Source organism: Elephas maximus, chromosome 22, assembly GCF_024166365.1.
Source record: "Elephas maximus indicus isolate mEleMax1 chromosome 22, mEleMax1 primary haplotype, whole genome shotgun sequence".
NCBI lineage: Eukaryota > Metazoa > Chordata > Mammalia > Proboscidea > Elephantidae > Elephas > Elephas maximus.
Window position 1 is genome coordinate 7,438,090 of NC_064840.1, and position 25,940 is coordinate 7,464,029.

Sequence of the window (25,940 nt, forward strand, 5' to 3'; positions counted from 1 at the left end):
GCTTTCCGAGCATATACAAATGGAATTAGACTCCAAGAATTCTTCTCTCTGCCTTTTTTGCTTAAGATTATAATCCTAAAATTCATCCATGTTGTTGCATGCAACCCAGTTTGTGTACTCGTAATACTGACATATATGATAATTTATTATATGATTATACCAAAATTGACTTATCCATTCCACTATTGATGGTTATCTGGGTTGTTTCCACTTTGTGGCCATTACGGACTATGCTGCTGAGAATATATCTGTACTTGTATCTTGGTGGATATATGCGAGTTTCTCTAGAATCTTGTTACTCAGAATATGGTCCTGGCCCAGCTGCACTGGTGTGGTCCAGGAACTTGTTGGAAAGGCAGACACATGTGCCCCAGACCTACTGAATCAGAAGCTATGCTTAACAAGACCCTTAGTTGATTCATACGGACATTAAAGTGTGAATATATTTCTGCAAGTGGACTTGATGGGCCAGAGGACATGCAAAGAAGTCTCTTGCCAAACAATACTCCCTTTGGCAGGGTGTGAGTACCTCAGCGCCACATCTTTACCATCACCTAATAATTTCTGCCAGTCTGGCAGATGGGAAACAGTAGCTCATTACGGCTTTAATTTGCATTTCCTTAATTACTAATAAGAATGAGAACCGATGCACCCTCTTTAAATCTAAGTTCTTTGTTGGCCCTAGTTTAATTCACATTTGTCTGTTTGATTGAGAGTGTTAGTAAGTCTTCTATCTTAATTTAGACTAAACTCCTAGATGGCAGGGGCTGTGTCCTCTACTTCTTCTCTATCTTCCCTGGGAGCCCTAAAAACGTACTCACATAAAGACGTGTATGAGAGATGCTGCTGAGTATATTTCTGACCTTCTAATTTGCTGCAACGTTCCTCCAAAGTCAACACTTTCTGCCGATCCTCTTCCCACGAAAGAAGTTGTCTTTGATGTACTGCGACCATATCGTTGAGCTCTCTATCTCGATCTTTTAATTCTCCGATTAGCAGCTGCAGTTCTTTCCGCTGTTTCTCAATAGTGGAAATCTCAACTTCTGACCCGATGTTCTAAACACGGAAAGTGGTTTTATATCAAAAGAAAACTGATCAATAACATAAATCAGCCAAAGCATATTTTCTAAATACTTGTATCTTCTTTTCCTGCCAACTTGAAGTAGTTTGAAAAAATCAACAAAGTTTTATTCCCTGTTAATAACAGGGCATCAAAATTATGTATATTTAAACAAGTTCAAACCTACCATGCACCCTGCCTATCAGTCTCTGTCCTAACACACACACCACTCTTAAAAAGTGGGACTCTGTTTCTAAAACCTCTACTGGCCAACCACAAATAAACCTGTTTCTGCATTTTATCTTCTTTGCTGTGAACTCTCTTCTTGTACCAATCAACAATACTATCCTCTACCTTACCCCTGCAATTCTGCAGTAATTAAGTGAAGGGAAACATGAGATAACTGCTATTTAAGTAATTCTATTCAAGAATAGCAATTTTAGTCTATTAAAAAAAAAATCTTACAGTGTCAAATATAACATCTATCTACACTCCAGCTACCAAGGACAATTTAAAAGTGTCCCTGGTCCAAACTCCACATACCTAATTAAAAATAACTTTTGCAAGGAAAAAATTCAAACACACACAAAAACCAAGAGGCTTGTATAATAAACTCCCACATGCTCCTCACTGCCTAGAGTCAAGATTTTGCCAGAGCTGCTTCAATTTTCCGTTTTCTTCATTGATAAAATACATTTCACCCTTAAAAACTTCAGTATGCATCCCTAAAAATGAACATTTCTTGCATAACCATGATGCCATGTTCACACCTAACGAAATTATCTGCAAGAATTCCTTTTAAGCATTTATAACTTTAAAAGGTGCCCTGGTGGCACAGTGGTTAAGCACTCAACTGCTAACCACAAGATCGGCAGTTTGAATCCACCAGCCGCTCTGACAGAGAAAGGTGAGGCAGTTTGCTTCCTTCAAGATCACAGCCTTGGAAACTCTGGGGGACAGTTCTACCCTGTCCTATAGGGTCACTATGAGCCAGAATTGACTCGATGGCAACGGGTTTGTTTTTGGTTTTAGTGCAGGGACATTAGTCTAACATAAGAGTGAACCAAGAATCAGCCACGTAGCGGGGAGGGAGGGAAGGAGAGGGGGATTAACTAACTAGCTACTAGACAAGAACTGAATTAGGTGAAGGGAAGGACAACACACAATACAGGAGAGGTCAGCACAACTGGACTAAACCAAAAGCAAAGAAGTTTCCTCAATAAACCAAATGCTTCGAAGGTCAGCGTAGCAGGGGCGGGATTGGGGACCATGGTTTCAGGGGACATCTAGGTCAACTAGAGTTACTTAAATAGCAATTATCTCATAATAAAAACTACTAAGAAAACATTCTGCATCCCATTTTGGAAAGTGGTGTCTGGGGTCTTAAGCGCTAGCAAGTGGCCACCTATGATGCAACAGTTGGTCTCAACACACATGGAGCAAAGGAGAATGAAAAATACCAAAGACACAAGTATGAGCCCAAGAATGAGAATGGGCCACATAAATCAGAGACTACATCAGCCTGACACCAGGACTAGATGGTGCCCGGCTACAACCGATGACTCCCATGACAGGGAGCACAACAGAGAATCCCTGAAGGAGCAGGAGAGCAGTGGAATACAGAGCCCAAATTCCTGTAAAAAGACCAGTCCTAATGGTCTGACTGAGTCTAGAGGGATCCCAGAGGTCCTGGTCCCCAGATCTCCTGTTAGCCCAAGACAGGAACCATTCCCCAAGCAAACCCTTCAGACAGGGATTGGACTGGAGTGTAAGACAGAAAATGATACTGGTGAGGAGTGGGCTCCTTGGATCAAGTAGACACATGAGGCTATGGGTGGAGCTCCTGTCTGGAGAGGAGATGTGAAGGCCAAGGGGGACAGAAGCTGGCTGAATGGTCACGGAAACACAGGGTAGAGAGAAAGAATGCTCTGTCTCATTAGGGGAGAGCAATTACGAGTATGTAGCAAGGTATCTATAAGGTTTTGTATGAGAGACTGACTTGATTTGTAAACTTTCACTTAAAGCACAATTAAAAAAAAAAATCAGCCACTTAGTGGCTATATGACCTTGGTTAAGTTACTTAACTTCTCTAAGCCTCATTTCCCTCACTGGTTAAATGGTATTAACAGCACTTTTACCTCCTTAGGGTTGCTGTGTGAAGTAAGCAAGATAATCTCTGTACAGCACTTAGCACATGGCCTGGCACATAAAAAGCATTCAACAAACACTATTATTAAAAGACTATAAATCACATTTCAAATTATTATGATACTGTTCCCTGGTATGAAATAAAGAACTAAAAGTGTTACTTTAAGAGTTCGATCTTAAAGGCAACAGTTAAAAAAGTTCACCAGAGGCCTAGGTATAATCATTTCTACTTTTTGAAAAATAAGGTTTGTAAATAAACTATAATGATGAATGAATTACAGTCGCTTACTAGTCACTGAGGAGCCCGGTGGTGCAGTGGTTAAGAGCTCAGCTGCTAACCAAAAGGTCGGCAGTTCAAAACCAACAGCAGTTCCTTGGAAACCCTATGGGGCAGTTTTACCCTGTCCTATAGGATCACAATGAGTAAGAATCAAGGGCAACGAGTTTGGTTTTGGTTTGGTACTAGTCACTGAGCATACTTTAGTGAAAACAAAATGGAATTCAAAGGCAGCTGACTTCCAGTCACAAAACGTGGATTCCAGTCTTGGGAAAGCCATTCATTTGTTCATTCACTTACTCACAGAAACAGATTACCCAACAAGCAAGGTAAGCATGGCCTTACTTGTGCTTACTTACTAATCTGTAGTGAACAATTTCATAGTTTTCCCGTGAACAATTTCACATGGTTTTCACCACAGATTATTAAGCAAGCACAAATAGGGCTGTGTTTACCTTGCTTACTGGGTAATCCGTCCGTGTTAGGGATGTGAACTTTGAAAAGAAGCTTCTGTAGGAAGGTGCTGTGGGGTTGGGAGAGAGGCAGATGCCAGCCATTCCTGGCAGCAGAATCTTTGATGAGGTGAAAAAATGTGAAACTGTCACTACAGATTAGTAAATAAACACAAATAAGCCCATGTGCACCTTGCTGATTGAGTCATCTGCCCCTGCTCACTCAGCAAACACTACTGAGCAGTGGATAGAGCAATAATCATGGGAGCCAAGCGTACATGTTAGTATATGTACAGGCAAAGAGCAAGTATACCAGAAATATTCATCTTATCATATACTGATAAACGCAATAAAAAAAAATAAAACAAGCTGGAAAACCCTGGGTAAGTCCATTTCAGGGCTTTTTTGTATAACGGAGTTTGTCGTGAGGAAATGAGGAAACCAAGCGATGTGGGGTACAGAGAAGCAGCTTCACAGATGCCAAGTGTCATCATGAAAAAGTGAGCCCCTACTACTCGCGTCTTGGCGCCTAGACCGAGTAACAGCTTTTAGTTTGTCAGATTAGGCAGACGGATATGACGCTCAGTTTTTACGCCAGGTACTTGTGCACTGTGTCAAATTTAAGCAGAACACGCTCTTTAAAAAGAAAGACACTAGAATTTAGCCGAAACGCACTGTTCTCTCAAGCGACCAGCGCTTTACTCGTGTCCGGACGCGCCCGAGAAGCCGGCGGGCGCCCGCGGCGGCCGCTCACCTGGCAGCTGGCGAGGAAGGTCGCCGAAGAGTTCATAGGTGTTCCTCCGCCCTGGGAACGGTCGGCGTGGGCAGCGTCACCTTAGAAACGCCATAGGCGTGCCGCCCGGAGCGGCGGGGGCAAGCCCAGCGCCCCGCGCCCTTGGCCGGCCCAGGGGAGCCCACAAACCGCCTTCCCAACTCAAACGTGCCAGGCCCGCCCGGCCTACGGCGTCGCGGAGGGGCCAACCCAGTTCTCGCGCGATCTCCGGGGGTGTGGGGGGGCGGGACGGGGCTGGTCGCGGGGGCGGGGCGTGATGGGCGGGGCTTCGGGGCGGGGCTCCCACTCGGGGTTCCCTTGGGGTTGTGGTCGCGCTCTGCTCTACTCCCGCGTCTTGAACCTCCACATCCGTGTCTCTGGGACTCCCAAATGGTTTAATCTGAGATTTTAACGTTTTAGAGCCCCAGCGCTGCTGGGTCCTCAAAGAACCAGTTCTATGCCAATACCCAGTGAATGACTTAACAAATTGAAGGCATTTCTATGTGCCCAGTAGAGTTGCTCAATACAGGAGACTGTGTGGATCATAAGCTATGGATAACACTGTGAGGAAGGGGAATTCCAGAACACTTAATTGTGCTCATGAGGAATCTTTACATAGATCAAGAGGCAGTTGTTTGGACAGAACAAGGGGATACTGAGTGGTTTAAAGTCAGGAAAGGTATGCGTCAGGGTTGTATCCTTTCACCGTACCTATTCAATCTGTATACTGAGCAAATAAATCAAGAAGCTGGACGATATGAAGAGGAACGGGCATCAGGATTGGAGGAAGGCTCATGAACAACCTACGTTATGCAAATCACACAACCTTGCTTGCTGAAAGTGAGAAGGACTTGAAGCACTTACTAATGAAGATCAAAGACCACAGCCTTCAGTGTGGGCTGTACCTGAACATAAAGAAAACAAAAATCGTCATAACTGGACCAATGAGCAACATCATGATAAACGGAGAAAAGACTGAAGTTGTCAAGGATTTCATTTTACTTGGATCCACAATCAACAGCCATGGAAGCAAGCAGTCAAGAAATCAAAAGACGCAGTGCATTCGGCAAATCTGCTGCAAAGGACCTCTTTAAAATGCTGAAAAGCAAAGATGAAAACTAAGGTGCGCCTGACCCAAACCACGGTACTTTCAATCACATCATATGCATGTGAAAACTGGACAATGAATAAGAAGACTGAAAAAGAACTGACGCCTTTGAATGTGGTGTTGGCGAAGAATATTGAATATACCAAACCAACCAACCAAACCCACTGCTGTCGAGTTGATTCCGACTCCTAGCCACCCTGTAAGACAGAGTGGAACTGCCCCATAGAGTTTCCGAGGAGCACCTGGCAGATTTGAACTGCCGACCTCTTGGTTAATAGCTGTAGTGCTTAACCATTATGCCACCAGGGTTTCCTTGAATATACCACAGACTGCCAAAAGAACAAACAAATCTGTCTTGGAAGAAGTACAACCAGAATGCACCTTAGAAGCAAGGATGGTGAGACTGTGTCTTATATAGTTCGGACATGTTGTCAGGAGGGATCAGTCCCTGGAGAAGGACATCATGCTTGGCAAAGTACAGGGTCAGCGAAAAAGAGGAAGACCCTCAACGAGGTGGATTGACACAGTAGCTGCGACAATGGGCTCAAGCATAACGATTTTAAGGATGGCGCGGGGCCGGGCAGTGTTTCATTCTGCTGTGCACAGGGCTGCTGTGAGTCGGAACGAACTCGACGGCACCTAACAAGAAAAATAATAGAGTTGCTCATTTTCTGTCTTCTAGTAAACTGTGAGCTCAGTTCCTGACATGAAAATGAGTGAATGAATGAATGGAGGGAGACGCCCAGCCCTGGTAGTGAACAGCTACCAGGCACCCTACAGTCAGCTCAGAACCAGAAATCACTGATGAAAAGAGAACTCCATTAAAATATTAGATAGCAATGAGAACCATGGCACTCTTTCATGACAAAATTTGCCATGTTCCAGATTGAATCTAAGATTTTTCATGTGTAGTTTCATAGTTTTTCCTTCAAGATGCTATATAGGAACTGGACTACGAAAAGATATTTACCACGTTAAACCCCTGGTTGCCCATCCCTCATACTCACCCCATTAAATAGCATTACCAGCAAGAAAAATTACCAGATGTTTTTACAGTCTTATTTCCAAATTGAGGACCTGAATGGACTCATTCTAGCCGATCTTATTTCCTATGTAAAGGAATTTAATAAATAAGTAGAATGTAGAATTCATCTTTAAAACAGTAATTGGTCAACTTTTTGTCAGAGAGAAAACTACCACAGATTACATCTTAAGCAACAGCTACTGAGGTTTTTATGTAATAAATAAAAGAGTTAAAATTATTCAACGTCTTTTTTTAATGAATAAAACACTACATTTCAAAACTGTATTTGCATGACATTGCCAGCTCAATCATGGCAAATCTAATTTTTATGAGATAAAGCTGTTTAAAGGTTGGTTATTCTTTTTGCTATAAGCACTAGACTGTAAAAATATTTACATAACACATATCTGAAGAAAATGTGTGAATTAAAGTCAACCCTTGAGCTATTATTGCACTTTAACCAGACATTAAACTAAGTTGCATTTTAAATTTCAGATCAAAGAAAAAGTCACACATTACACAGAAGGATAATTTTAATCCTGCATTTCCTACAGTAACATCCACTGCATTTGCCAAGAACGGTGAACATTAAGAATCTTTACATGAACTCACCTGTGTTGATACGGCCGCACACACGTTCCACTACCAACAGAATACATAACACATACCAAATGGTCTTGACGGATAAATTTGCTTTATCAGATAATCCAATTTAGTAAAACTCAGTGCAGAGTTTCATTTTCTTAACTTACATCTTTATTACACATCTTTTTCTAAGACTGTCATTATTTTTAAAATCTCTCATTCACTGAAGATTCAATTTACATGACAATACACAATGGTTTTACGGTCTCTAAGTTTCTCAAAGATGTCCAATAAGCCAAAGCTCAAACCCCTTGCCGATGAGTCGATTAGCAGTTTAAGATACCATCATTCTTTTCAATTTGTAGCACCTGATTTAAGACCTTTATTAAAAACAAAGTTTAAATTCATTTAATGGATTGACTAGAATTGTCACTGTTTCCCTTATGAGAAAAACATGTTCAATTGCCAGATTATATATTGAGTATGGATGTGAATTATTTATAACTGGCTAGCAAAATTTTATGCATACAATTTAAAGCCAGAACAGTAACTGTCAGTCTCTCTCAAAGTCCTTCCATTTATACAATGACAAAAATGAACGTAAACGTACACGTAATTAATGCCACCGAAAATATATGTAAAAAATGTTAACATGACAGGCGTTTTGTTCTATTGTTACCACAATTGAAAAAAAAAATGTATAAAATGGATTTGGGGTCTGTCCCCCATTTAGTATTACCAAATATGTTTCCAAGTAATCTTGAAAATATGATTTTCAAATATATCCATTAATACACCATGGACTATCAGAACAACAAACAAATCCGTCTTGGCAGAAGTACAGCCAGAATGCTCCTTGGAAGTGAGGAAGGCGAGACTTCGTCTCTGGTACTTTGGACATCTTATGAGAAGGAACCAGTCCCTGGGGAAGGACATCATACTCGGCAGAGTAGAGGTTCAGCAAAAACAGGAAGACCCTCAACAGATGGATTGGCACAGTCGCTGCAACAATGGGATCAAACAGAGCAGTGACTGTGAGGATGGCATAGGCCTGGATTGTTTTGTTCTGTTGTACATAGGGTCGCTGTGAGTCGGAACCGACTTGATGGCACCTACCACCGCCACCACCGCCTCGATATTCTATCACATGGTGTACCATGATTTCTTTAACCATTCCTCAATTGTTCATTTGTATCATTTTCAACTTTTTGATATCAGAAATGACATTGTGACGAACACACTCATTCTTAACTTTTATGCAAGGCTGATTATTTCTTTAGGACAATGTCAAAGAAGTGGCTTACTAGGTTAAACAGTGCACATGGCTGTAAGGCTTTTAATATACTTTAGCAAATAATCTCCAGAATGGTTTGAACAACTCCTACCCACAGTATATTAATGCACCCACAAAGTAGGTTTTGTTGATAACAATGAAGCAAATTCAACCACAAATCTATGAGATCCCTGCCCATCTCAAAGCTATCACATCAAAGGAGCACACGGACAGATATTACTGGTGAGGAAGTCAAATTCAAATTCTTTTTTAAAATTATTCAACTTAAAATCAGTAAAAATAATCAAGAGAGATGCTTCCCACAAAAGGTCCACAGTGTTTCTCCAAAAATAAGTTAAAAAGATAGAGAAGTCAGTACCAAATGATCAAAAATTTTTATTTGACTAAATTCTATTTCATGCATAAGCATGACAGTATGCCCTGTTTCTTAGACTTTGGCAATTAAAAAAAACAAAAAAAAAACAAAAACCAGCCTTGTACAGGTCAGTGAAAATGCCAAGGACAAGGGTAGTCTACAGTTATACCGTAGGATAAATACATATATTTTTTAAAAGGCCTTCCTTTCTTTGGCCGTATCAACTCAGTTCAGATCATTAAATACAAACTTTCAAAATCACTTCTTTACTTCTCCAAGATCTTCAATGCTGTCATCATCCACCTATAAAACACAAATAATTACATTAAACGAATTGTGGTATCAAATGAGAAAAGATGGAAGCAACCTGCTTTAAACGGGCATTTCTACAGATGCACATGGTTCCCACTCACCTCCGGCCACTTCTCCTGAATGACATCGATTATGTCATCCGTGAAGTCTCCCTGGATGATGATCTCGTCCTCCCCTGTCACTGAGGCACCACAGGAGAATTTCTGAGCAAAAAACCTTTGTGCTTCTTTCAGATCAATTTCTGTGTTTTAAAAACAGAAAGAGCAAGACTATAATTCGAATTGTGCATCAAAGACTTAACCTGCGTTTTAAATTCATAAAACAGATGGCTTTCATGGGCTTCGTATTTCCTTCAGAACAGAAATTACAAACTACCATAGCAAGTGGTCTTAACAAATAACTTGTATTTTCAAGATAAATAAAGCCTCAGTACAACTATGCATAATTTCTATCACAGAGTAAGACCAAAAGGAATCCAGGAATGCATCGATTCCTAGCATTGCATTTGAGTAGGAATGAGGTTCATCTGTTTATTCCCTCTTATTAAAAAAAAAAAGTACACAGCAGAGAAACAAACCTTCATACTTATAATATGGTCCAGTGGCTGTTTTTCAATCTGTGTTGACAGACTAAGGGACCCTGGTTTACATTTTCACCCCAGTTTCACTATTCACTCAAGGCCTCCGGGGACCAAAGGGGCTCTGGAGCAGGACATTCCGCTGCTACCTGCCTGCCCTCACCCTCTACCGTCATCCCTGGAAGGGACGAGCCATCGTCAACCCTCTGCCACCAAGCCTGTGGAGGACAGAAGAGTAACACGGCTGGTTTCACAGGGAATCCTACCCTGCCTCCCTCATCCTACATAAAATGTGCCCTACAGGAAATGCGTAAAGAAAAAGGTTATACACCAGTCCCCTCTACAAAAGACTTCTTTCTCCAAAAATTGATTTTGAAGCTATAGTTAGAAAAGCAAACCCTCATTTTCTATTTTCTTAGTAAAAAACAGACCTGTAAAGTTTTGATGCCAGATTAAAACAAGAGAGAAAATACAGTTCACACTTTCTTATCTTAAATGTCCTTAAACCTGAACTCACCAAAAGTTGCAAGGCCACACACTCTTGTTACATATTTCTTCTTTGCTCTGGGAATTTTGGCTATTGTCACCTTTTGTGGTACGGTCTTCTTTTTCTGTTTTATTTGACCCCTTCCACCTTTATTTAAGAAAGAGCTCAGCATTAATTGTTTCGTTTTTAAGATAAACAATTGCAGAACACTAAATCTTTACACTTGTTATTTTCCAAAAGGTATGAAAAATTAATTTTTAAAGTTTTTTTTCTAATATAAAATTAATAAATACATGCATGAGTATTCATTCAATAAACATTTGTTAAGCACCTACTGTGTGCCAAGCATGGCACTAAGGGCTGAGGACACAAAAATGAACAGAACGTAGTCCCTGCCCTCCAGGGACTCTCAGTCTAGTGAAGGAAGACAAAACTAGTTAATGACAGCAACCCGACATCTGTAACAGGATCCTCGACTAAGGCACGACCACAGCTTTGCCCAGAACAGCTTACTCTGCTTCTAGGGGGCAGAAAAGGTTCCCTTGAGCAAGCGCCATCTAAGTTGGGTTTTGAACGATAAGGGAATGTCCAGGTGCAGGAAGATGGGCTGACAGGTCTAAGAAAGGGAAAGGGAGCAAGTACAGAGACAAGAAAAGGCACTGTATTTGGGAACTACACTTGTTATCACTGAAGGACGTGTATGGATACGTGGCAGACGAAGCCAGAGGAGCACAGGTTACAGACCAGTCACGAAGAGGCTAGTACATCAACCTCTGATATCCGGAACCTGTACTGTGGACAGGACGAAGCCACTGAAAGACCCGGCGGAGTGCAACGCCCAGACTGCTGTTTTAGCAGAGTCACTCTGACTACAGCGTGGGGTGGGTTTGTGAAGGAGGACGCCGAAACCAAAGCTAGTGAGGAGGCTCTGGCATTAGTTCAGGCAGAAATTAATCAAAAGCTGAACCACAGCAGTGGCAAAAGTAATGGACACTACGTACAGGATAGAGTAAGGAGGAAAAGCAACAGAATTTATAACCGTATTAAAGGGGCCGAAGAGAGGGAAGCTAAGATGGCTCGTGGGTTTCTCGCTTAGAGACTGGATATAAACTGTGCTTTCATTAACCAAAAGCTGGTGGAGTTGGGATGTAATGATTTAACTTTGGAAGTACTGAGTTTGAGAAGCCTGGGAGACACAGGTCAGGTCTAGACATAAAGATTCGGAAATCCTAGGGAACAGTGGTGGCAGAACGTAGGGATATAGTAGCACCATTCCAGGAAAACATGCAGAACGGAAGAGGATAAGGACAAGGACAAAATCCTAGAAAACACCAACCTTCAACGGACAAGAGGAAGAAGTCTACGCGGGAGACTGAGAAGTAATAGAAAATTAGGAAAGGGCATCACAGAAGGCAAGGAAGTACAAGGCTTCAAGCAGAAGCCAGAGGCCAAATGCTCTTACCATTTAGCAATTACCGAGTCACCAGTGACTCTTATCGGGGGGTTTCGGTGGTGTAAAAAGGAGGTAAAGAAGGCAGGCAGGCAAAAAAAAGACATGAGGTCTTGGGAGAATATTTTTTAAAAATGGAAAGCCCTCCAAATATTTATAAACTAATGTTATTCGTAGGGGATAAAAATTAATGAAGAAGAAACAGATGGGGACAAGATCCAAAGTACATACTGAGGGATTCGGTTTACAGGAAGAGAGAACAGAAAGACAGGTACACGCAACAGCGGTACAAGTTTTCCACTAAGCTATGAGAAGTAATGAGAATGACTCTTACATAAATGTACTCACTCTAGTTAAACAGGACACACAGGTATTTTAATAGCAAGGTGACAGAGTTTTAAGGTCATAAACAAGCTGGCAGGTTGCTTTTTATGTATATATACATGGCAAATAAGCAAGCTTTCTTAGGTCCAATTTACTGGTAGAGCCCACATCATACCACACCCAAGCATCCTCCTGAGACTGTGATTTTGTATTCCTTTGTATGATATAGGTGTGGGATTAAAATAACAGGAAGACATTCGTTTTAGGAACACTTTTAATACTTAAATTTTCTACCAAAGGAAAGGTACATTTACAGAAATCAAAACACAGACTTAAGTCTTACCTCTCTTTTGCTTCTTCTTCTCCTCCTCTTCCCCTGCTGTTCCGTGACCCTCGCTAATTCCAGCTTCTTGTTTGGGTGAATTTTCTAGATGTACAAATGAAACCCAAAACCATTAACATCACTTCATATTGCCTCTAATAAATCACCCTTGGAGCACCCTTCTACACAAATAAGGCAGCTTACCAACACCTGAACATGACATTTATGAAGCAAATGGCTTTACTGTTATATCTGTATTCAGTGACTTCTGAAATGCTATTATAGAGTCTAAATTCTATGGAAGGGAAAACAGTAAAGCCTTTGATATGTGAAGATTAGGATTTTTTTTAACCATGCCAAAGCAGCATAAACCACTCAGGCTCTGCAGCAGTGTTGAGCATCTACAGATACTAATTTGATTAACAGGAAGTCTTTCCTGGATGAGAAGGGTCTCTTCCCCTGAAAGTCTCAATCATGTCCTCGGCAGGTTATGTTCAGGGAGACCAAGTCAACTGACTCCAACATGAGACGAGGCTTCTTAGCCAAAGACTGACAGTGACTGTCCAAAGCCCCTATCAAGTTTCAGGGTTTGTGCCTCATAGAAACAACCTGAAAAAGCAGCCAACAACCACTGTCGTTGAGTCGATTCTGACTCATAGTGACCCCACAGGGTTTCTAAGGCTATGTATTTCTATAGACCGCCACATCTTTCTCCTGCGGAAACGCTGGTGGTTTCGAACCACTGACCTCTTGGTTAGCAGTTGATCGCTTTAACCACTGCAAGCGGGGTAATATTAGGTGTATTTAAGCAGCCCTATTCCCAGCCTGGAGCCACGGTGACATAGCAGTTAAAAGCATGGCTGCTAACCAAAAGGCGGGCAGTTCGAATTCACCAGCTGCTCCTTGGAAACCCTACAAGGCAGTTCTACTCTGTCGTGTAGAGTCGCTAAGAGTCGGAATCGACTCAACGACAACAGGTATAAGGTCACTATGAGTCGGAATCAACTCGGCAGCAACAGGTTTGATTTTTGGTTGGTTTAATTCCAGCCCAAGGAGCCCTGGAGGGTGCACTGGTTAAGCTCTCAGCTGCTAACAGAAAGGTCAGCGATTTGAGCCCAGTCCTGGCTCCATGGGAGAAAGATGTGGCAGTCTGCTTCTGAGAAGATTACGGCCTTGGAAACCCTGTGGGGCAGTTCTACTCTGTCCTATAGCATCGCTGAGTCGATACTCAACAGCAGTGGGTTTGGGTTTATTCCCAGCCCCAGCCTTCCCTTCTTCCCGCTACCGCCTTCATTTTTACCAATCTTGTAAGAGAAGCCATCGATCTGAGCAAACTGAGCAAATCTGCTCCCTCCTCAGTCTTCTCCACCTCAGGTACCAGTAACTCCATTCTTCTACTCGCTGAGACCAAAACCTGAGATGCCTCTTTTCTTCACACCCCATATCCACCACACAGAAAATCCTGTCAGCGCTACCTCCACAATACATCCGGAGTCTGACCGTTTTTCACCCCTTCCGCTGCCACCGCTCTAGTCCAAGTGGTCATCATCTTTTGATCAGATTATTGCAACAGCCTGGGATCTAGTCTCCCTACTGTTCTGCCTATGCCCCCTTCCATCTATTTTTAACACAGCTGCCAAAGTGATGCTGCTGAACAAAACTCAGACCTTATCATTCTTCTGCTCAAAATGTTCCAATAGCTCCTCACCTCACTCACAGTAAAAGCCAAGACTCTGCAACGGTCCACAGGGTCATACAGCATCGACTCCCCACTACTTCTCTGATTTCATATCCTCCACCTCCTTCCATCAGTTCCAGATACAGTGGCCTCCTTGCTGTATGCTTCTGCCTTAGGACCTTTGTACTGGCTGTACCCTCTGCCTGAAACACTCTTTCTCCAGGTATCCACATGGCTCACCCCCTCACCTCCTTTAGGTTTTTATTCAAACATCATCTTCCCTGCTCCTTTTATCTAAAATTTCAAATTCTCTCCCCAATACTTCCTATCTCTCCCCTCCCTGCTTATCCCCAACCACCATACTTACATTTTACTTATTTTGTTTCCCTCTCTAGAATTTAGTTTCCACAAGAGCAAGGGATCTTTTATTCACTGCTTCATCCTCAGCAACCTGAAACAGTGTGTAGCACTAGTGGGTTCACCAAAAATAATATGTTAAGTGAATAAGTATGTCTTTGCCCTAAATCATTTATTCTTCTTTCTGTAAGTTGATACTTAGACTTACCCTGTTTCAGAAAGAGGACACATGAAGCAGTTTGTGACTCCATATAGGGAATTTTAACCCAAGAACTTATATAGTTTTAAAGTTAATAGATACGGGTAAAGCTAATTCTGTAATATCCCACTAGAGGAAGACTTTCATATTTTTAAAAATAACGTAATATGTGCAGTTGTTTCAGATGCAAAAGCCTTCGTGATAGGAAGAAAAAAGTTCTTACCTACGGTAAGCTTTGCAAATTCCTTTGGAAAATTCTTCTCTAACCATTGCCTACATTTAGCAACATCAGGCATATATTCACAGTACTGAGAAGAAAAAAAAAATTTAACTGTTTGAAGCGTCACAACAGAACATTTTCAAGCAATCAGTACATTTTATCTAAAAATCATTCCCTAGACCTGCTATACGAAGAATGATGAAACTAACTACCTGACTTCCTAACCACAGGAAAGCTGTGTTTGGCCAGGGACCAGGAAACGTGCTGTAAAAAATGAGAAATTAAAAAAAGGATCAGCCACCTCTTTAACTATCAATTTATTTCCTCTCCATCAAACAGAAGTGCATTAGAAAAGGGAACAAACAAAGCTTGTACGTCTGTGTCTTACTTTGGGTGCACACACACACACACACAAAACCTAAAGCCACTGCCACAGAGCTGATTCCAACTCACAGCAATCCTATAGGACAGAGTAGAACTGCCCCACTGGGTTTCTAAGGAATGGATTTGAACTGCCAGCCTTTTGGTTAGCAGCTGCACTTTTTTAAAATTTTTATTGTGCTTTAAGTCAAAGTTTACAAACCAAGTCAGTCCCTCACATAAAAACTTACATACACCTTGCTATATACTCCTAGTTCTCTCCCTCTAATGAGACAGCACACTCCTTCCCTCCACTTAATACTTTCATGTCCATTCAGTCAGCTTCTGACCCACTCTGCCCTCTCACCTACCCTTCAGATAGGAGCTGCCCACATAGTCTCATGTGTCTACCTACTTGAGCCAAGAAGCTCACTCCTCAATGGTATCATTTTCTATCCCATGTTGTTGTTGTTGTTGTCAGGTGCCGTCGAGTCAGTTCCGACTCATAGCAACGCTATGCACGACAGAACAAAACACTGCCCGGTCCTGCGCCATCCTTACAATCGTTGTTATGCTTGAGCTCATTGTTGCAGCCACTGTGTCAATCCACCTCGTTGAGGGTCTTCCTCTTTTCCACTGACCCTGTACTCTGCCAAGCATGATGTCCTTCTCCAGGGACTCATCCCTCCTGACAACATGTCCAAAGTATGTAAGACGCAGTCTCGCCATCCTTGCCTCTAAGGAGCATTCTGGCCGCCCTTCTTCCAAGACAGATTTGTTTGCTCTTTTGGCAGTCCATGGTATATTCAATATTTTTTGCCAACACCACAATTCAAAGGCGTCAACTCTTCTTCGGTCTTCCTTATTCATTGTCCAGCTTTCACATGCATATGATGTGACTGAAAATACCATGGCTTGGGTCAGGCACACCTTAGTCTTCAGGGTGACGTCTTTGCTCTTCAACACTTTGAAGAGGTCCTTTGCAACAGACCTACCCAATGCAATGAGTCTTTTGATTTCTTGACTGCTGCTTCCATGGCTGTTGATTGTGGATCCAAGTAAAATGAAATCCTTGACAACTTCAATCTTTTCTCCATTTATCATGATGTTGCTCGTTGGTCCAGTTGTGAGGATTTTTGTTTTCTTTATGTTGAGGTGTAATCCATACTGAAGGCTGTGGTCTTTGATCTTCACTAGTTAAGTGCTTCAAGTCCTCTTCACTTTCAGCAAGCAAGGTTGTGTCATCTGCGTAACACAGGTTGTTAATGAGTCTTTCTCCAATCCTGATGCCCCATTCTTCTATCCTATAGTCCAGTCCAATCCCTGTCTGAAGAGTTGGCTTTGGGAATGGTTCCTGTCTTGGGCCAACACAAGGTCTGGGGACCATGGCCTCTGGGGTCATTCTAGTCTCAGTCAGACCATTAAGTCTGGTCTATTTACAAGAATTTGAGGTCCGTATCCCACTGCGCTCCTGTGCAGCTGTGCTCTTAACCACTGTGCCACCAGGCCTCCATTGGGCCGACAGGAGCCTCATTATTATCATGGCTTGCCCATAGAGCCTGACTTAGGAGCTTATTAACAGAAAGTCTTAAACACAATTTCTGCTCCTTCTTTCCTCTGCTTGGACATGTAAATTTTGCCTTTGAGGTTACTATTATAAGGAAATCAAAGACTCAAAGAAGAAACTAGTCCACAGGATGAATAGCCCACATGAACTAGAGCCCCTTCTAAATTGAGACCAGAAGAACTACATGGTTCCTGGCTACCACTATCAGCCATTATGACCAGGGACACAATAGAAGGTCCCAGATACAATGGCAAAAAAAAATTGAACAAAATGCAGATTTCTGAAACAGGCAGACGTACTGAACCAACAGAGACTAGAGGAATCCCCTAAGATACCCTTTGAACTTGGTACTGAAGTCAATCCTGGAGGTCAACTTTTAGCCAAATAATAGATTGGCTTATGAAATAAATAGTATCACCTGTGAGTAGTCTCCTTTAAACAATCAACTCTATGAGACCAAACAATCAACATTTACTCAAAAGCAAAGATGAGAAGGCAAGGATGGGCAGGGAAACTAGAGGGATGGAAAAGAGGAAAGCAGAGTAGAAATGGGGAGAATGCTGACACGTTGCGGGGACAGGAACCAATGTCAAGGAACAATCTGTATATGAATCGTTGAACAGGAAACTAATTTGGAGTGTAAACTTTCACCTGAAACACAATAAATGTTAAAAAAAAAAAAAGCTTGTGAGTGGCCACCAAGCATATAAATTGGTCTCTATTTGCCTAGGGAAACCCTGGTGATGTAGTGGTTAAGCACTTGGCTGCTAACCAAGAGGTCGGTAGTTCGAATCCATCAGAGTGCTCCTTGGAAAATCTATCGGGCAGTTCTACTGTGTCCTATAGGGTCACTGTGAGTTGGAATCGACTCGACAGCAGTGGGTTTTTTGGATTCGCCTAGAGCAGCAGAGGAAGAAGGAGATCCAGGAATCAGGGAAGGAACTGGACTGGAGGTCTGTCTCCATGAACTACTTACTGCCTCCTTTGCCATGAGACCAGAAGAACTGGATGGTGCTGGACTACCATTACTGAACAGTTTGATCAAGGAATTAATAGAGTAAACCCTGATCAAAAGGGGTAAAAATGTAAAACAGAATTTCAAAAAAGTCTTATAGAATCCAGACTTACAGGATCTACTGAGACTAGAGGAATCCCCATATCTATTGTTCTGAACTGAAATTATCCCCTATCTTTAAAGTAAACAACAGTTTAGCTCACTTAAAAAAAAAAAAAAAACCCTTTCCGTCAAGTCGATTCCAACTCATAGTGACCCTATAGGACCAAGTAGAACTGCCCCACAGGGCTTCCAAGGAGCTCCTGTGGATTCCAACTGCCAATCTTTTAGTTAGCAGCCAGATTCTTAACCACTATGCCACTAGGGTTTCCTTAGCTAAATTAGCAAAGAATATTTGCCATGAGCACTGCTTTCTGAAAGAATTATCTACATATGAGATCAAATTGACAACAGTAACTCTAGAGCACAGATGCAAAGTTTAGGAGGTAGTGCGTCTAAGTCAATGGAGGTAAAACAATACGGGTAGAGATAGTGAGAACAGTGACACAACGTGAAGGATGTAACCAATGTGACTGAATTGTATATGCAGAAACTGTTCTATTCTGCATATTTTTACCAAAATTAAAAAAAAGAATCCATAAGACTCCAAAATTATTTCAAATCAAAGTTCTCTATACCCATTGCCAATGAGTCCATTCTGACTCATAGCGACTCTATAGGACAGAGTAAAACTCCCTCATAGAGTTTCCAAGGCTGTAAATCTTTATGGAAGTAGGTTGTCACATCTTTCTCCCGTGGAGCAGCTGGTGGGTTTGAACCACTGACCTTTAGGTTAGCAGCTGTGTGCTTTAACCACTGTGTCACCAGGGCTCCTTAAAGTTCTCTATAAAAGGTTGAAACTCTACTAATGAATGAGAATGAAAAATAGGAGGGAAAAAAAGTTCGTAAGTTAGCCCTAAAATGACATCAACTACAATAAAAAAGAACTAATAAAACACTGGGAAACATTCCATCTTTATGACTTCAAACAATTCAAATCAGAATAATATTAACTGGTCTTGAAATATAAACTAAATTCAGATTGGATCTATCTGTCCACATGCTTTTTTTTTTTTTAACACCAACTTCATTGAAATACAATTTATATACAATAAACTACCATTTCATGGGTACCAGAAAAAAAAAAGCCTCAACTGCCTAAGTTAAAAAAGAGAATTTTAAAAGGACTTACCTCTGTTGGTAACGAACAGACTATAGAAGTGGAGAGAGAAAAAAAAAAGATTTGAAATTTTAAATATATGTACACACAGGGCTCATCATGACTTTTAAATTTGAAAAAAATGCATCATTTCTACTTTCTTCTTTTAACTTTTACGCACCACACTTTTTCAAACGCTCCCATTCATAGCTTTTTCTAAGGTAAACTGCACATAATTATTAGAGGTACTATCTTGATTTTCTGATCTAAAGAATGTCTCCTTCAGTCTGATGTGGTGTTCTTGCTATAAGCCCATAAAGTGAATCTAATTGTAAGAAAACATCAGACAAACCTAAAGTGAGGGACATTCTACAAAATAATTGGCCTGTATTCCTCAAAAATGTCAGTATCTTGAAATACAAAGATTCAGAAACTCTTCCAGATTAAAGAAGACTCCAGAGCAGTTCTACTCTGCACGTGTGGGATCTCCATGAGTCAGAATCAACTATATGGCAACTAATAACAACAATAACAAAGAAACATGTCACTTGAATGCCACGAATCATCTGGGATTTTTTTGCCACAAAGGATATTTTTGGGACAATTGAGAAAAATTTCAATAAGGTCTGTAGATAAAATAATTCTACCAATGCTGAGAGAGAGAGCACACACACGAACATAGTAAGTTGCGACGGAAGCTATGCAGGAATTTTTTGTACTATTCTTGCAACTTTTCTATACACTTGAAATTACATGCAGAACATTAATTGCTGGATTTTGGTAGAAGAGGCGTTCCTTGTACTATAAAATTTTCTGTATATTTAAATTTTTTCATAATTAAAAGTTGGAGGCAATTAATGTAAAATTAAATATGATTTTTAAAGTTTTATACCAAGAAAACTGTCTGAAATATTCCCCCGTGCTAATAAAACAGGGCATTTCCAATTCACAGATTTTGATACTGAAAATGAGGAAAAACACTCAGAGGAAAAAAAAAATCCTGAAGTTCAAACAACTTAGCCTGTTATTTACATCCCCCACAGTCTGGCCCAAACCGTATTTCCATCCTATTCATTCTACTCCTCTTCACAAATCCCACATAACCAAATGGTAACACTTGCAATTCCCTCTCCATTCCCCGGACTTTCCTACTTCTCTTCCTTTGCTCCTTCGCCTGGCACATCTTTCCTTGTGCACATCTGTGCCTACCTGAATGCTACCTTTTCTTCAAAGCCTGATTCAACCGCTGTGACCTCTACGAAGTCTTCCGTGATTCCCTACAACCGGAATAAATCTCTCCTTCCCTTGTACTGCCACTATACTTTACCTCCACCTTTCTTTCAGCTGTAGCCAACATCCACCCTGCGTAAGTAATGAACAGACTAAGAACAGGGCCACGCCAGTTTATCATTCCTGTTCAAAGCCTGGCCCAGGACCTGACACATCTTAGCTACTCGGTAAATAAACATCTGTTCAATTAGTATTTTTCTTTATATTCTTTGTAAATTATTAATTCTTTATGATGTGATCCCTATTAACAATGCCATCACACTGACCACTATTTTTATAAAGTGGTAGAGTTAGAAGCCATCTAAAAGGCATGGTCTAAACCCAACTCTACCACTGGTTTAGTCAACTAAAAACATAAGAACTGCACTCCATAGCGTTTTCAAGGCTGTGGCTTTTGGAAGCAGATCGCCACGCCTTTCTTCTGAGGTGCCCTGAGTGGGTTTCAACAGCCAACCTTTCAGTTAGTAGTCGAGCACTTAACCAACTGCACCACCCACGGACTCCAAGGCTTTTTTTACAAGTGGAAGCTTGTATTGTTCTGGATACTGAAAAGCTGCCCTTAGAAAATGCAGCACGCAGTAGCTTCCACCTAGCAGTGCTAATTCGCTGAACCCTTGAGACCATAAAAAGCAGATCTTGTCCTTAACTCACATGTCGTTGTGTGCACTGAGTTGATTCCGACTCATAGCAACCCTATAGGATGGAGAAGAACTGCACAGGAGTAGATCACTAGGTCTTTTCTCCTGCAAAGCGGCTAGTGGGTTCGAACTGCAGACTTTTTGGTTAGTAGCCAAGCATGTAACTACTGCACCATCAAGGTTTCTCTTCACTCATACAGGCTTTCAAACTGAAAATGTCATTCCAGAAGTAACTATCATATAAGATTACAACAGGAACCTATAGTCTCGGCATTTTATTAGTATAAATGTACCAGTTTTTTACGTAGCCTTAGTTGTACTCCTTAATTACAGAAAAATAATAGGATTTCTAGAGGTTAATATTCTTACTAGGCTTTCCAACTTCCCAATAAAACAATTTCTCTATGTGGTGAAATCCACCGAGCTCACCTGACTCCAGGTACATCCTGGAGGATCTATTTGGCATTTCTCTCCCCTTTCCTTAGAAAAACACACACTTTCTGCCTTCAGATCATCATCTCTATGGCCGGTAGTCCCAAATCTTTAGTTCCCTGCTGCCAATTTCAAAGTCCTGGAATTCTTCCATTTGGATAAACCCAAATTCGTTGTTTTGGAAAAAAGAACCCATCATCCATCTCCAAATCTAATCCTTCTCAACCACATCACTTTTAGTGGCATCCCCATTTTTCAACCATTCCAGTTTAAAAATCATGGACTTCATCTCTGAATCTTTCTCCTTCAGTAGCTAGCATTTACTCACTAGTTACTAAGTTTTTATGTTAGATGCTATACCAGGAACTTTACAACAAAATCATCTGACTTAAGATGTAATAAGACCTTCATTTTACAGACCCTAGAAACAAAGCTCTCAACTTTGGAGAACTTAAGTAACTTGGCCAAGGTCACACAGCAGGTAAGTGCTGAAGTCAGCATGCAAACCCTGGTCTGTGAGGCCAACTAAACCAAACAACGAATATCATAACAAAACTCAATCAACTCTACAAAAAGTCTCCCTGCCTACTCTTCTGTCCAGATATCGTACACTAATTATATTCTACTACCAAAGATATTCAGGTGGTAAGTTGCTACAGTTTTGTTGGTTTAAGTTGCTACAGTTTTGTACTCAATGACATCACTTCTCCTTCTACAATACTTCAACTCCAGGCGAGGTCTTCTTAGAACTCACAAGAATGTCGAGGCCCACAAGAATACCAACCTTGTCTAACTTCTTCAGGACTCAGTCCCCAGCATCTGAAACACTGCCAGTCACAAGAACTGAAAAATATTCACTGAGTGAATAAATAAATCTAGCCCTTTTACTGTCCTGAGTCTTTAAATTTTTCTGAGATATTCCGAGGTGCTGATAAAATAGGATATTTCCAATCCACAATTTCTGTATTGAAAATGAGGAAAAACACTAGAGGGGCAGGGGGGAACCTGAATAAACCAAACCAGGACCATTTTCCCAAGACCATCCTACTATCCAACATTCCAATCTCATCTTCTCCCACTCCTTATCTTACACCTACATTTCACCAGTACAAAACTGCTCATATTTCCAGACATGCAACCAGCTTTTTCTTGCACAGCTAGTCCCTCCCTCCTGGGATGCCCTTCCACACTTTTTCATCCAGTCCTTATCATCCCTTAAGGTATCTTCCAAGAAGCCAGACTAGTACTTAAACATTGAAATGATCTATTTGCATGTCTCTATTCCAGCTGGAGGTCCCTGAGTGGCACAAATGATTTGTGCTCAGCTGCTAAACCAAAGATTAGTGGTTTGAAGCCCCCCAGCAGCACTGCAGAAGAAAAACCTGGCAATTGGCTTCCATAAAGATTACAGCCAAAAAAACCCTATGGAGCTCAGTTCTACTCTGTAACACACCAGGGTTGCCAGGAGTCGGAGCTGACTCAACAGCAAAGAGAAAAAAAAAAATTCCAACTGGACTGTAAACTCTTCCAGGCCAGGTAACAGACACTCACTAAGTTATCTGTTAACCCATGCTTCCTTCTCACTAATCTCCCCCCTGCAAGTAAGGATTCACCAAATGGCAAAGACAGATAAAATAGAGCCTAATAGGACTAAATGTGAAACTATGATTACACTACACAAAAATACAGTCAGAAAAGGCCATTTTCTGCCTTCCAGCACTTGCCTCCACAATAAAGGACTCGAAGTGGGTAATCTGTATCTAACTTGGCATTGCTCTTCGGGTCTCCTTTACTATCAGGCCCACTGGACTCAGAAAGCTCAGCAGCCATCTCACAAACCTGGAAGCAAGGAAAGAGGGAAATAACACACCTTCACTACACTTTTTTTTTTTTTTTAGTACACTGGACCAAGACCCCAATCTCCCCTTCTCCCACCAAAAACCCCTCAACCCAAATGAGTTTCAAGTCTCTGTAAAGTGAGGGACACAAGCTGTACTAGGATTCATAAAATACGAGCAATTTTGGGCGCAACACCGACCAGGACCACGGGCCTACAGGGAAGCGAGAAGTGGCAGAGATTCCTAGCAAATGGCCCATGTAGGATTGGGGGGGGGGCGGGGAGGGGGGAAGACGAGTGAGGAAAAGGAAGGAAGCAATGGGAAAGGGACGAGAAGGATGGGGAGGGTAACCTCGGTAAAGGCAGGCAAAGGTCTGGGGGTGATCTGCAGAAAGAGAACGGCTACGATGCAGCCGGCGACGACAGGCTGAAAAAGCCCATGAAGAGGGGGTGGGGGCAGCCAAGTGCCAAGGTTGACACAGGAGTCAGGAAAGGGGAAGGGGGCGGGGAGACCAGAGCCTGAGGCTGAGGGGAGAAAATGCGGGCAGAAGAACCAGGAAGGGGCGGAATGTAGACGTACTGAGGCGACGAGGGCGGCCGGCTATGAGGGGAGGAGGTCTGAGGGGAAGGGGCAACCCCGAGGACACCAGAGGGGCCCATGCGGGCGCGGGTGTGGAGACGCCCGGCCCCCGTCGCCAGGCAGCACCTCGGTTTCCCCCACGCTCTCTACGAGCTTCTCTGAAGCGGGAGAGGCACAGGGGTCGTTACCCAGGCGGTCACACAGCTCCCGCCGCCTCCGCTCCGGCCGCTCCCACCAGCTGAAGCGACACATGCAACTCCTCTTCCCCGGCCAGGGCCGCCCGAGGGCCCGTCTGCCACCTGCGCTCCCGCGAGACAATTGGCCTTTATCGCGAGATTCAGGCCGCGGCTGGGCCGGATGTCGCGAACAGCCCGCAGGCGAGGGAGGAGGAGTAATCAGGGAGCATGCGCATTGCCCTCCGGGGCCGAGAGGGTGATGGCCAGTAGGTGGCGCTCGTTACCCATTGAAAAGGATAGAGAGACTGCCCAGCTAAGCCGGGCGTCGGCGATTGGCGTGCAGAAGGGGACACTGATGCAAAAGCAGAGCTGTTCACCTGAGTCAGAAATGACTATTGATGAGCCCAAGGGAGGTTGCCCCAGTGTCTGGGGTGCATCCTGGAGTTTGACTAACCTCTAGCCTACTAGATAAATCACTCTTCCGCAGGGCGATTTCAGCTGGATAAGGCGTTTGGTTTCGTTTTAATGCCATACCCTAAATTGGCAGAATTATTTTTTTAAAGATAGTACCAGCCCTGTTTAAATTATTTTTCATCGCTCACAATCTCACCAACCTAACAACTAGTTTCATCATTGTCTTCATGTTTTTTACCTATCCTATATATGTGATGATAAGTTGGAATGAATCTACCCCCATCTCAATTTTCCTTCAGGCGTCTGGTGGACTTCCAGTTTCTTACATACTGTTGTTAGGTGCCCTCAAGTCGATTTTGACTCATAGCGACCCAATCTGACAGATTAGAATTGTCCCGTAGGGTTTTATAGGCTGTAATCTTTATCCCGCAGAGCCACCGGGTAGTTTCAAACCATCAACCTTTGTGTTAGCAGCTGAGCACTTAACTGTTCCTCTACCAGGATTCATTAGTTTCTTTCTTAAAACAAAACTATATCGTTGACATCAAGTCTATTCCAACTCATAGCCACCCCATAAGACAGAGTAGAACTGCCCAATAGGGTTTCCACAGAGCGGTTGATGGATTTCAACTGCTGACCTTTAGGTTAGCAGTTTCTTTCTTAGGTGCACTTTACACTCAGTGTCCTCTTAGTTATAGTGAAATGCAGGACAAGTGGCAGAGCTAGTGGCCAGTCCTGGGTAAGAAATCCGGTGTGTTCAGTTCCATTCCTCACCCTTTTCCTGCTCTACTCTGTAGGGAAGGTTGTGTTGACCTCCACAGGCTGCTTTACCAGGTTCTTTGTTCCCTAGCTTCCAGCTGGATTCAGCCAATGAGGGGGGGGCAGCGATGGACATACTCCCCTTTCCACCTCCCTGTCGCCCTCCTTGAGCATCAACTCTAGAAGTATCTGGGTCTCCCTTTGCTTTATTAGGGGACCCAGCCCCCTCCCTTGACCTTTCTGACCTATGGTGGTAATGACTTCCTGCTGTTCTCATCTCAGTTGCTTTACAACCTGTGTTTAGCTCTCCAGCTCTTTCTCCATGCAACCACTTTCCTGAATTGAATTCCCTTCTGGTTTAAATACTTAGAGGGGTAGACATTGCCTGACCAGCTGGCATTCAAACCCCAGGTCTGCACTTTCATCACACCCCACAGCCTTGAGGCTCTCAGGTACTAAAAGGAGGAAGAATATATTAAATAAAGAAACATCCAGGGGTTTCTTACAAGGAATGGAGTGGCTGGTGAGTTCAAGCCATCAACCTTTCAGTTAGCAGCCAATTGGCACCTTTCTCTGAAGTCTCTGATGTTCAGACTGGATTCCAAACCAAAACCCAGTGCCGTTGAGTCAATTCCGACTTATAGCGACCCTATAACAAACTGGCTTAGGAAAA

At 42.4% G+C, this 25,940-nt stretch overlaps 2 protein-coding genes across 5 annotated transcripts in view; both read right to left on the minus strand.

The window, feature by feature from the left end:
- Positions 1–4,897, minus strand: part of CCDC62 (coiled-coil domain containing 62) — a 43,377-nt gene extending 38,480 nt beyond the window's left edge. For all 4 annotated transcript variants that reach the window (XM_049866039.1, XM_049866041.1, XM_049866040.1 and 1 more), the window contains exons 1-2: positions 4,692–4,897; positions 864–1,056 (exon numbers count right to left, since the gene is read on the minus strand). In XM_049866039.1, coding sequence (XP_049721996.1) covers positions 864–1,056; positions 4,692–4,727 — 229 coding nt within the window. In that variant the 5' untranslated portion in view covers positions 4,728–4,897. The remainder of the gene's footprint in view (positions 1–863; positions 1,057–4,691) is intronic.
- Positions 4,898–9,075: 4,178 nt separating this feature from the next.
- Positions 9,076–24,236, minus strand: DENR (density regulated re-initiation and release factor). Its single transcript, XM_049866377.1, has 8 exons — positions 24,107–24,236; positions 23,226–23,340; positions 19,175–19,194; positions 15,005–15,089; positions 12,569–12,652; positions 10,482–10,598; positions 9,489–9,628; positions 9,076–9,378 (listed from the first exon to the last, which is right to left on the minus strand). Exons 2-8 carry the CDS (start codon positions 23,329–23,331, stop codon positions 9,334–9,336), a joined length of 597 nt encoding a protein of 198 aa, XP_049722334.1. The 5' UTR covers positions 23,332–23,340; positions 24,107–24,236; the 3' UTR covers positions 9,076–9,333.
- Between the last annotated feature and the right edge of the window lie 1,704 nt (positions 24,237–25,940).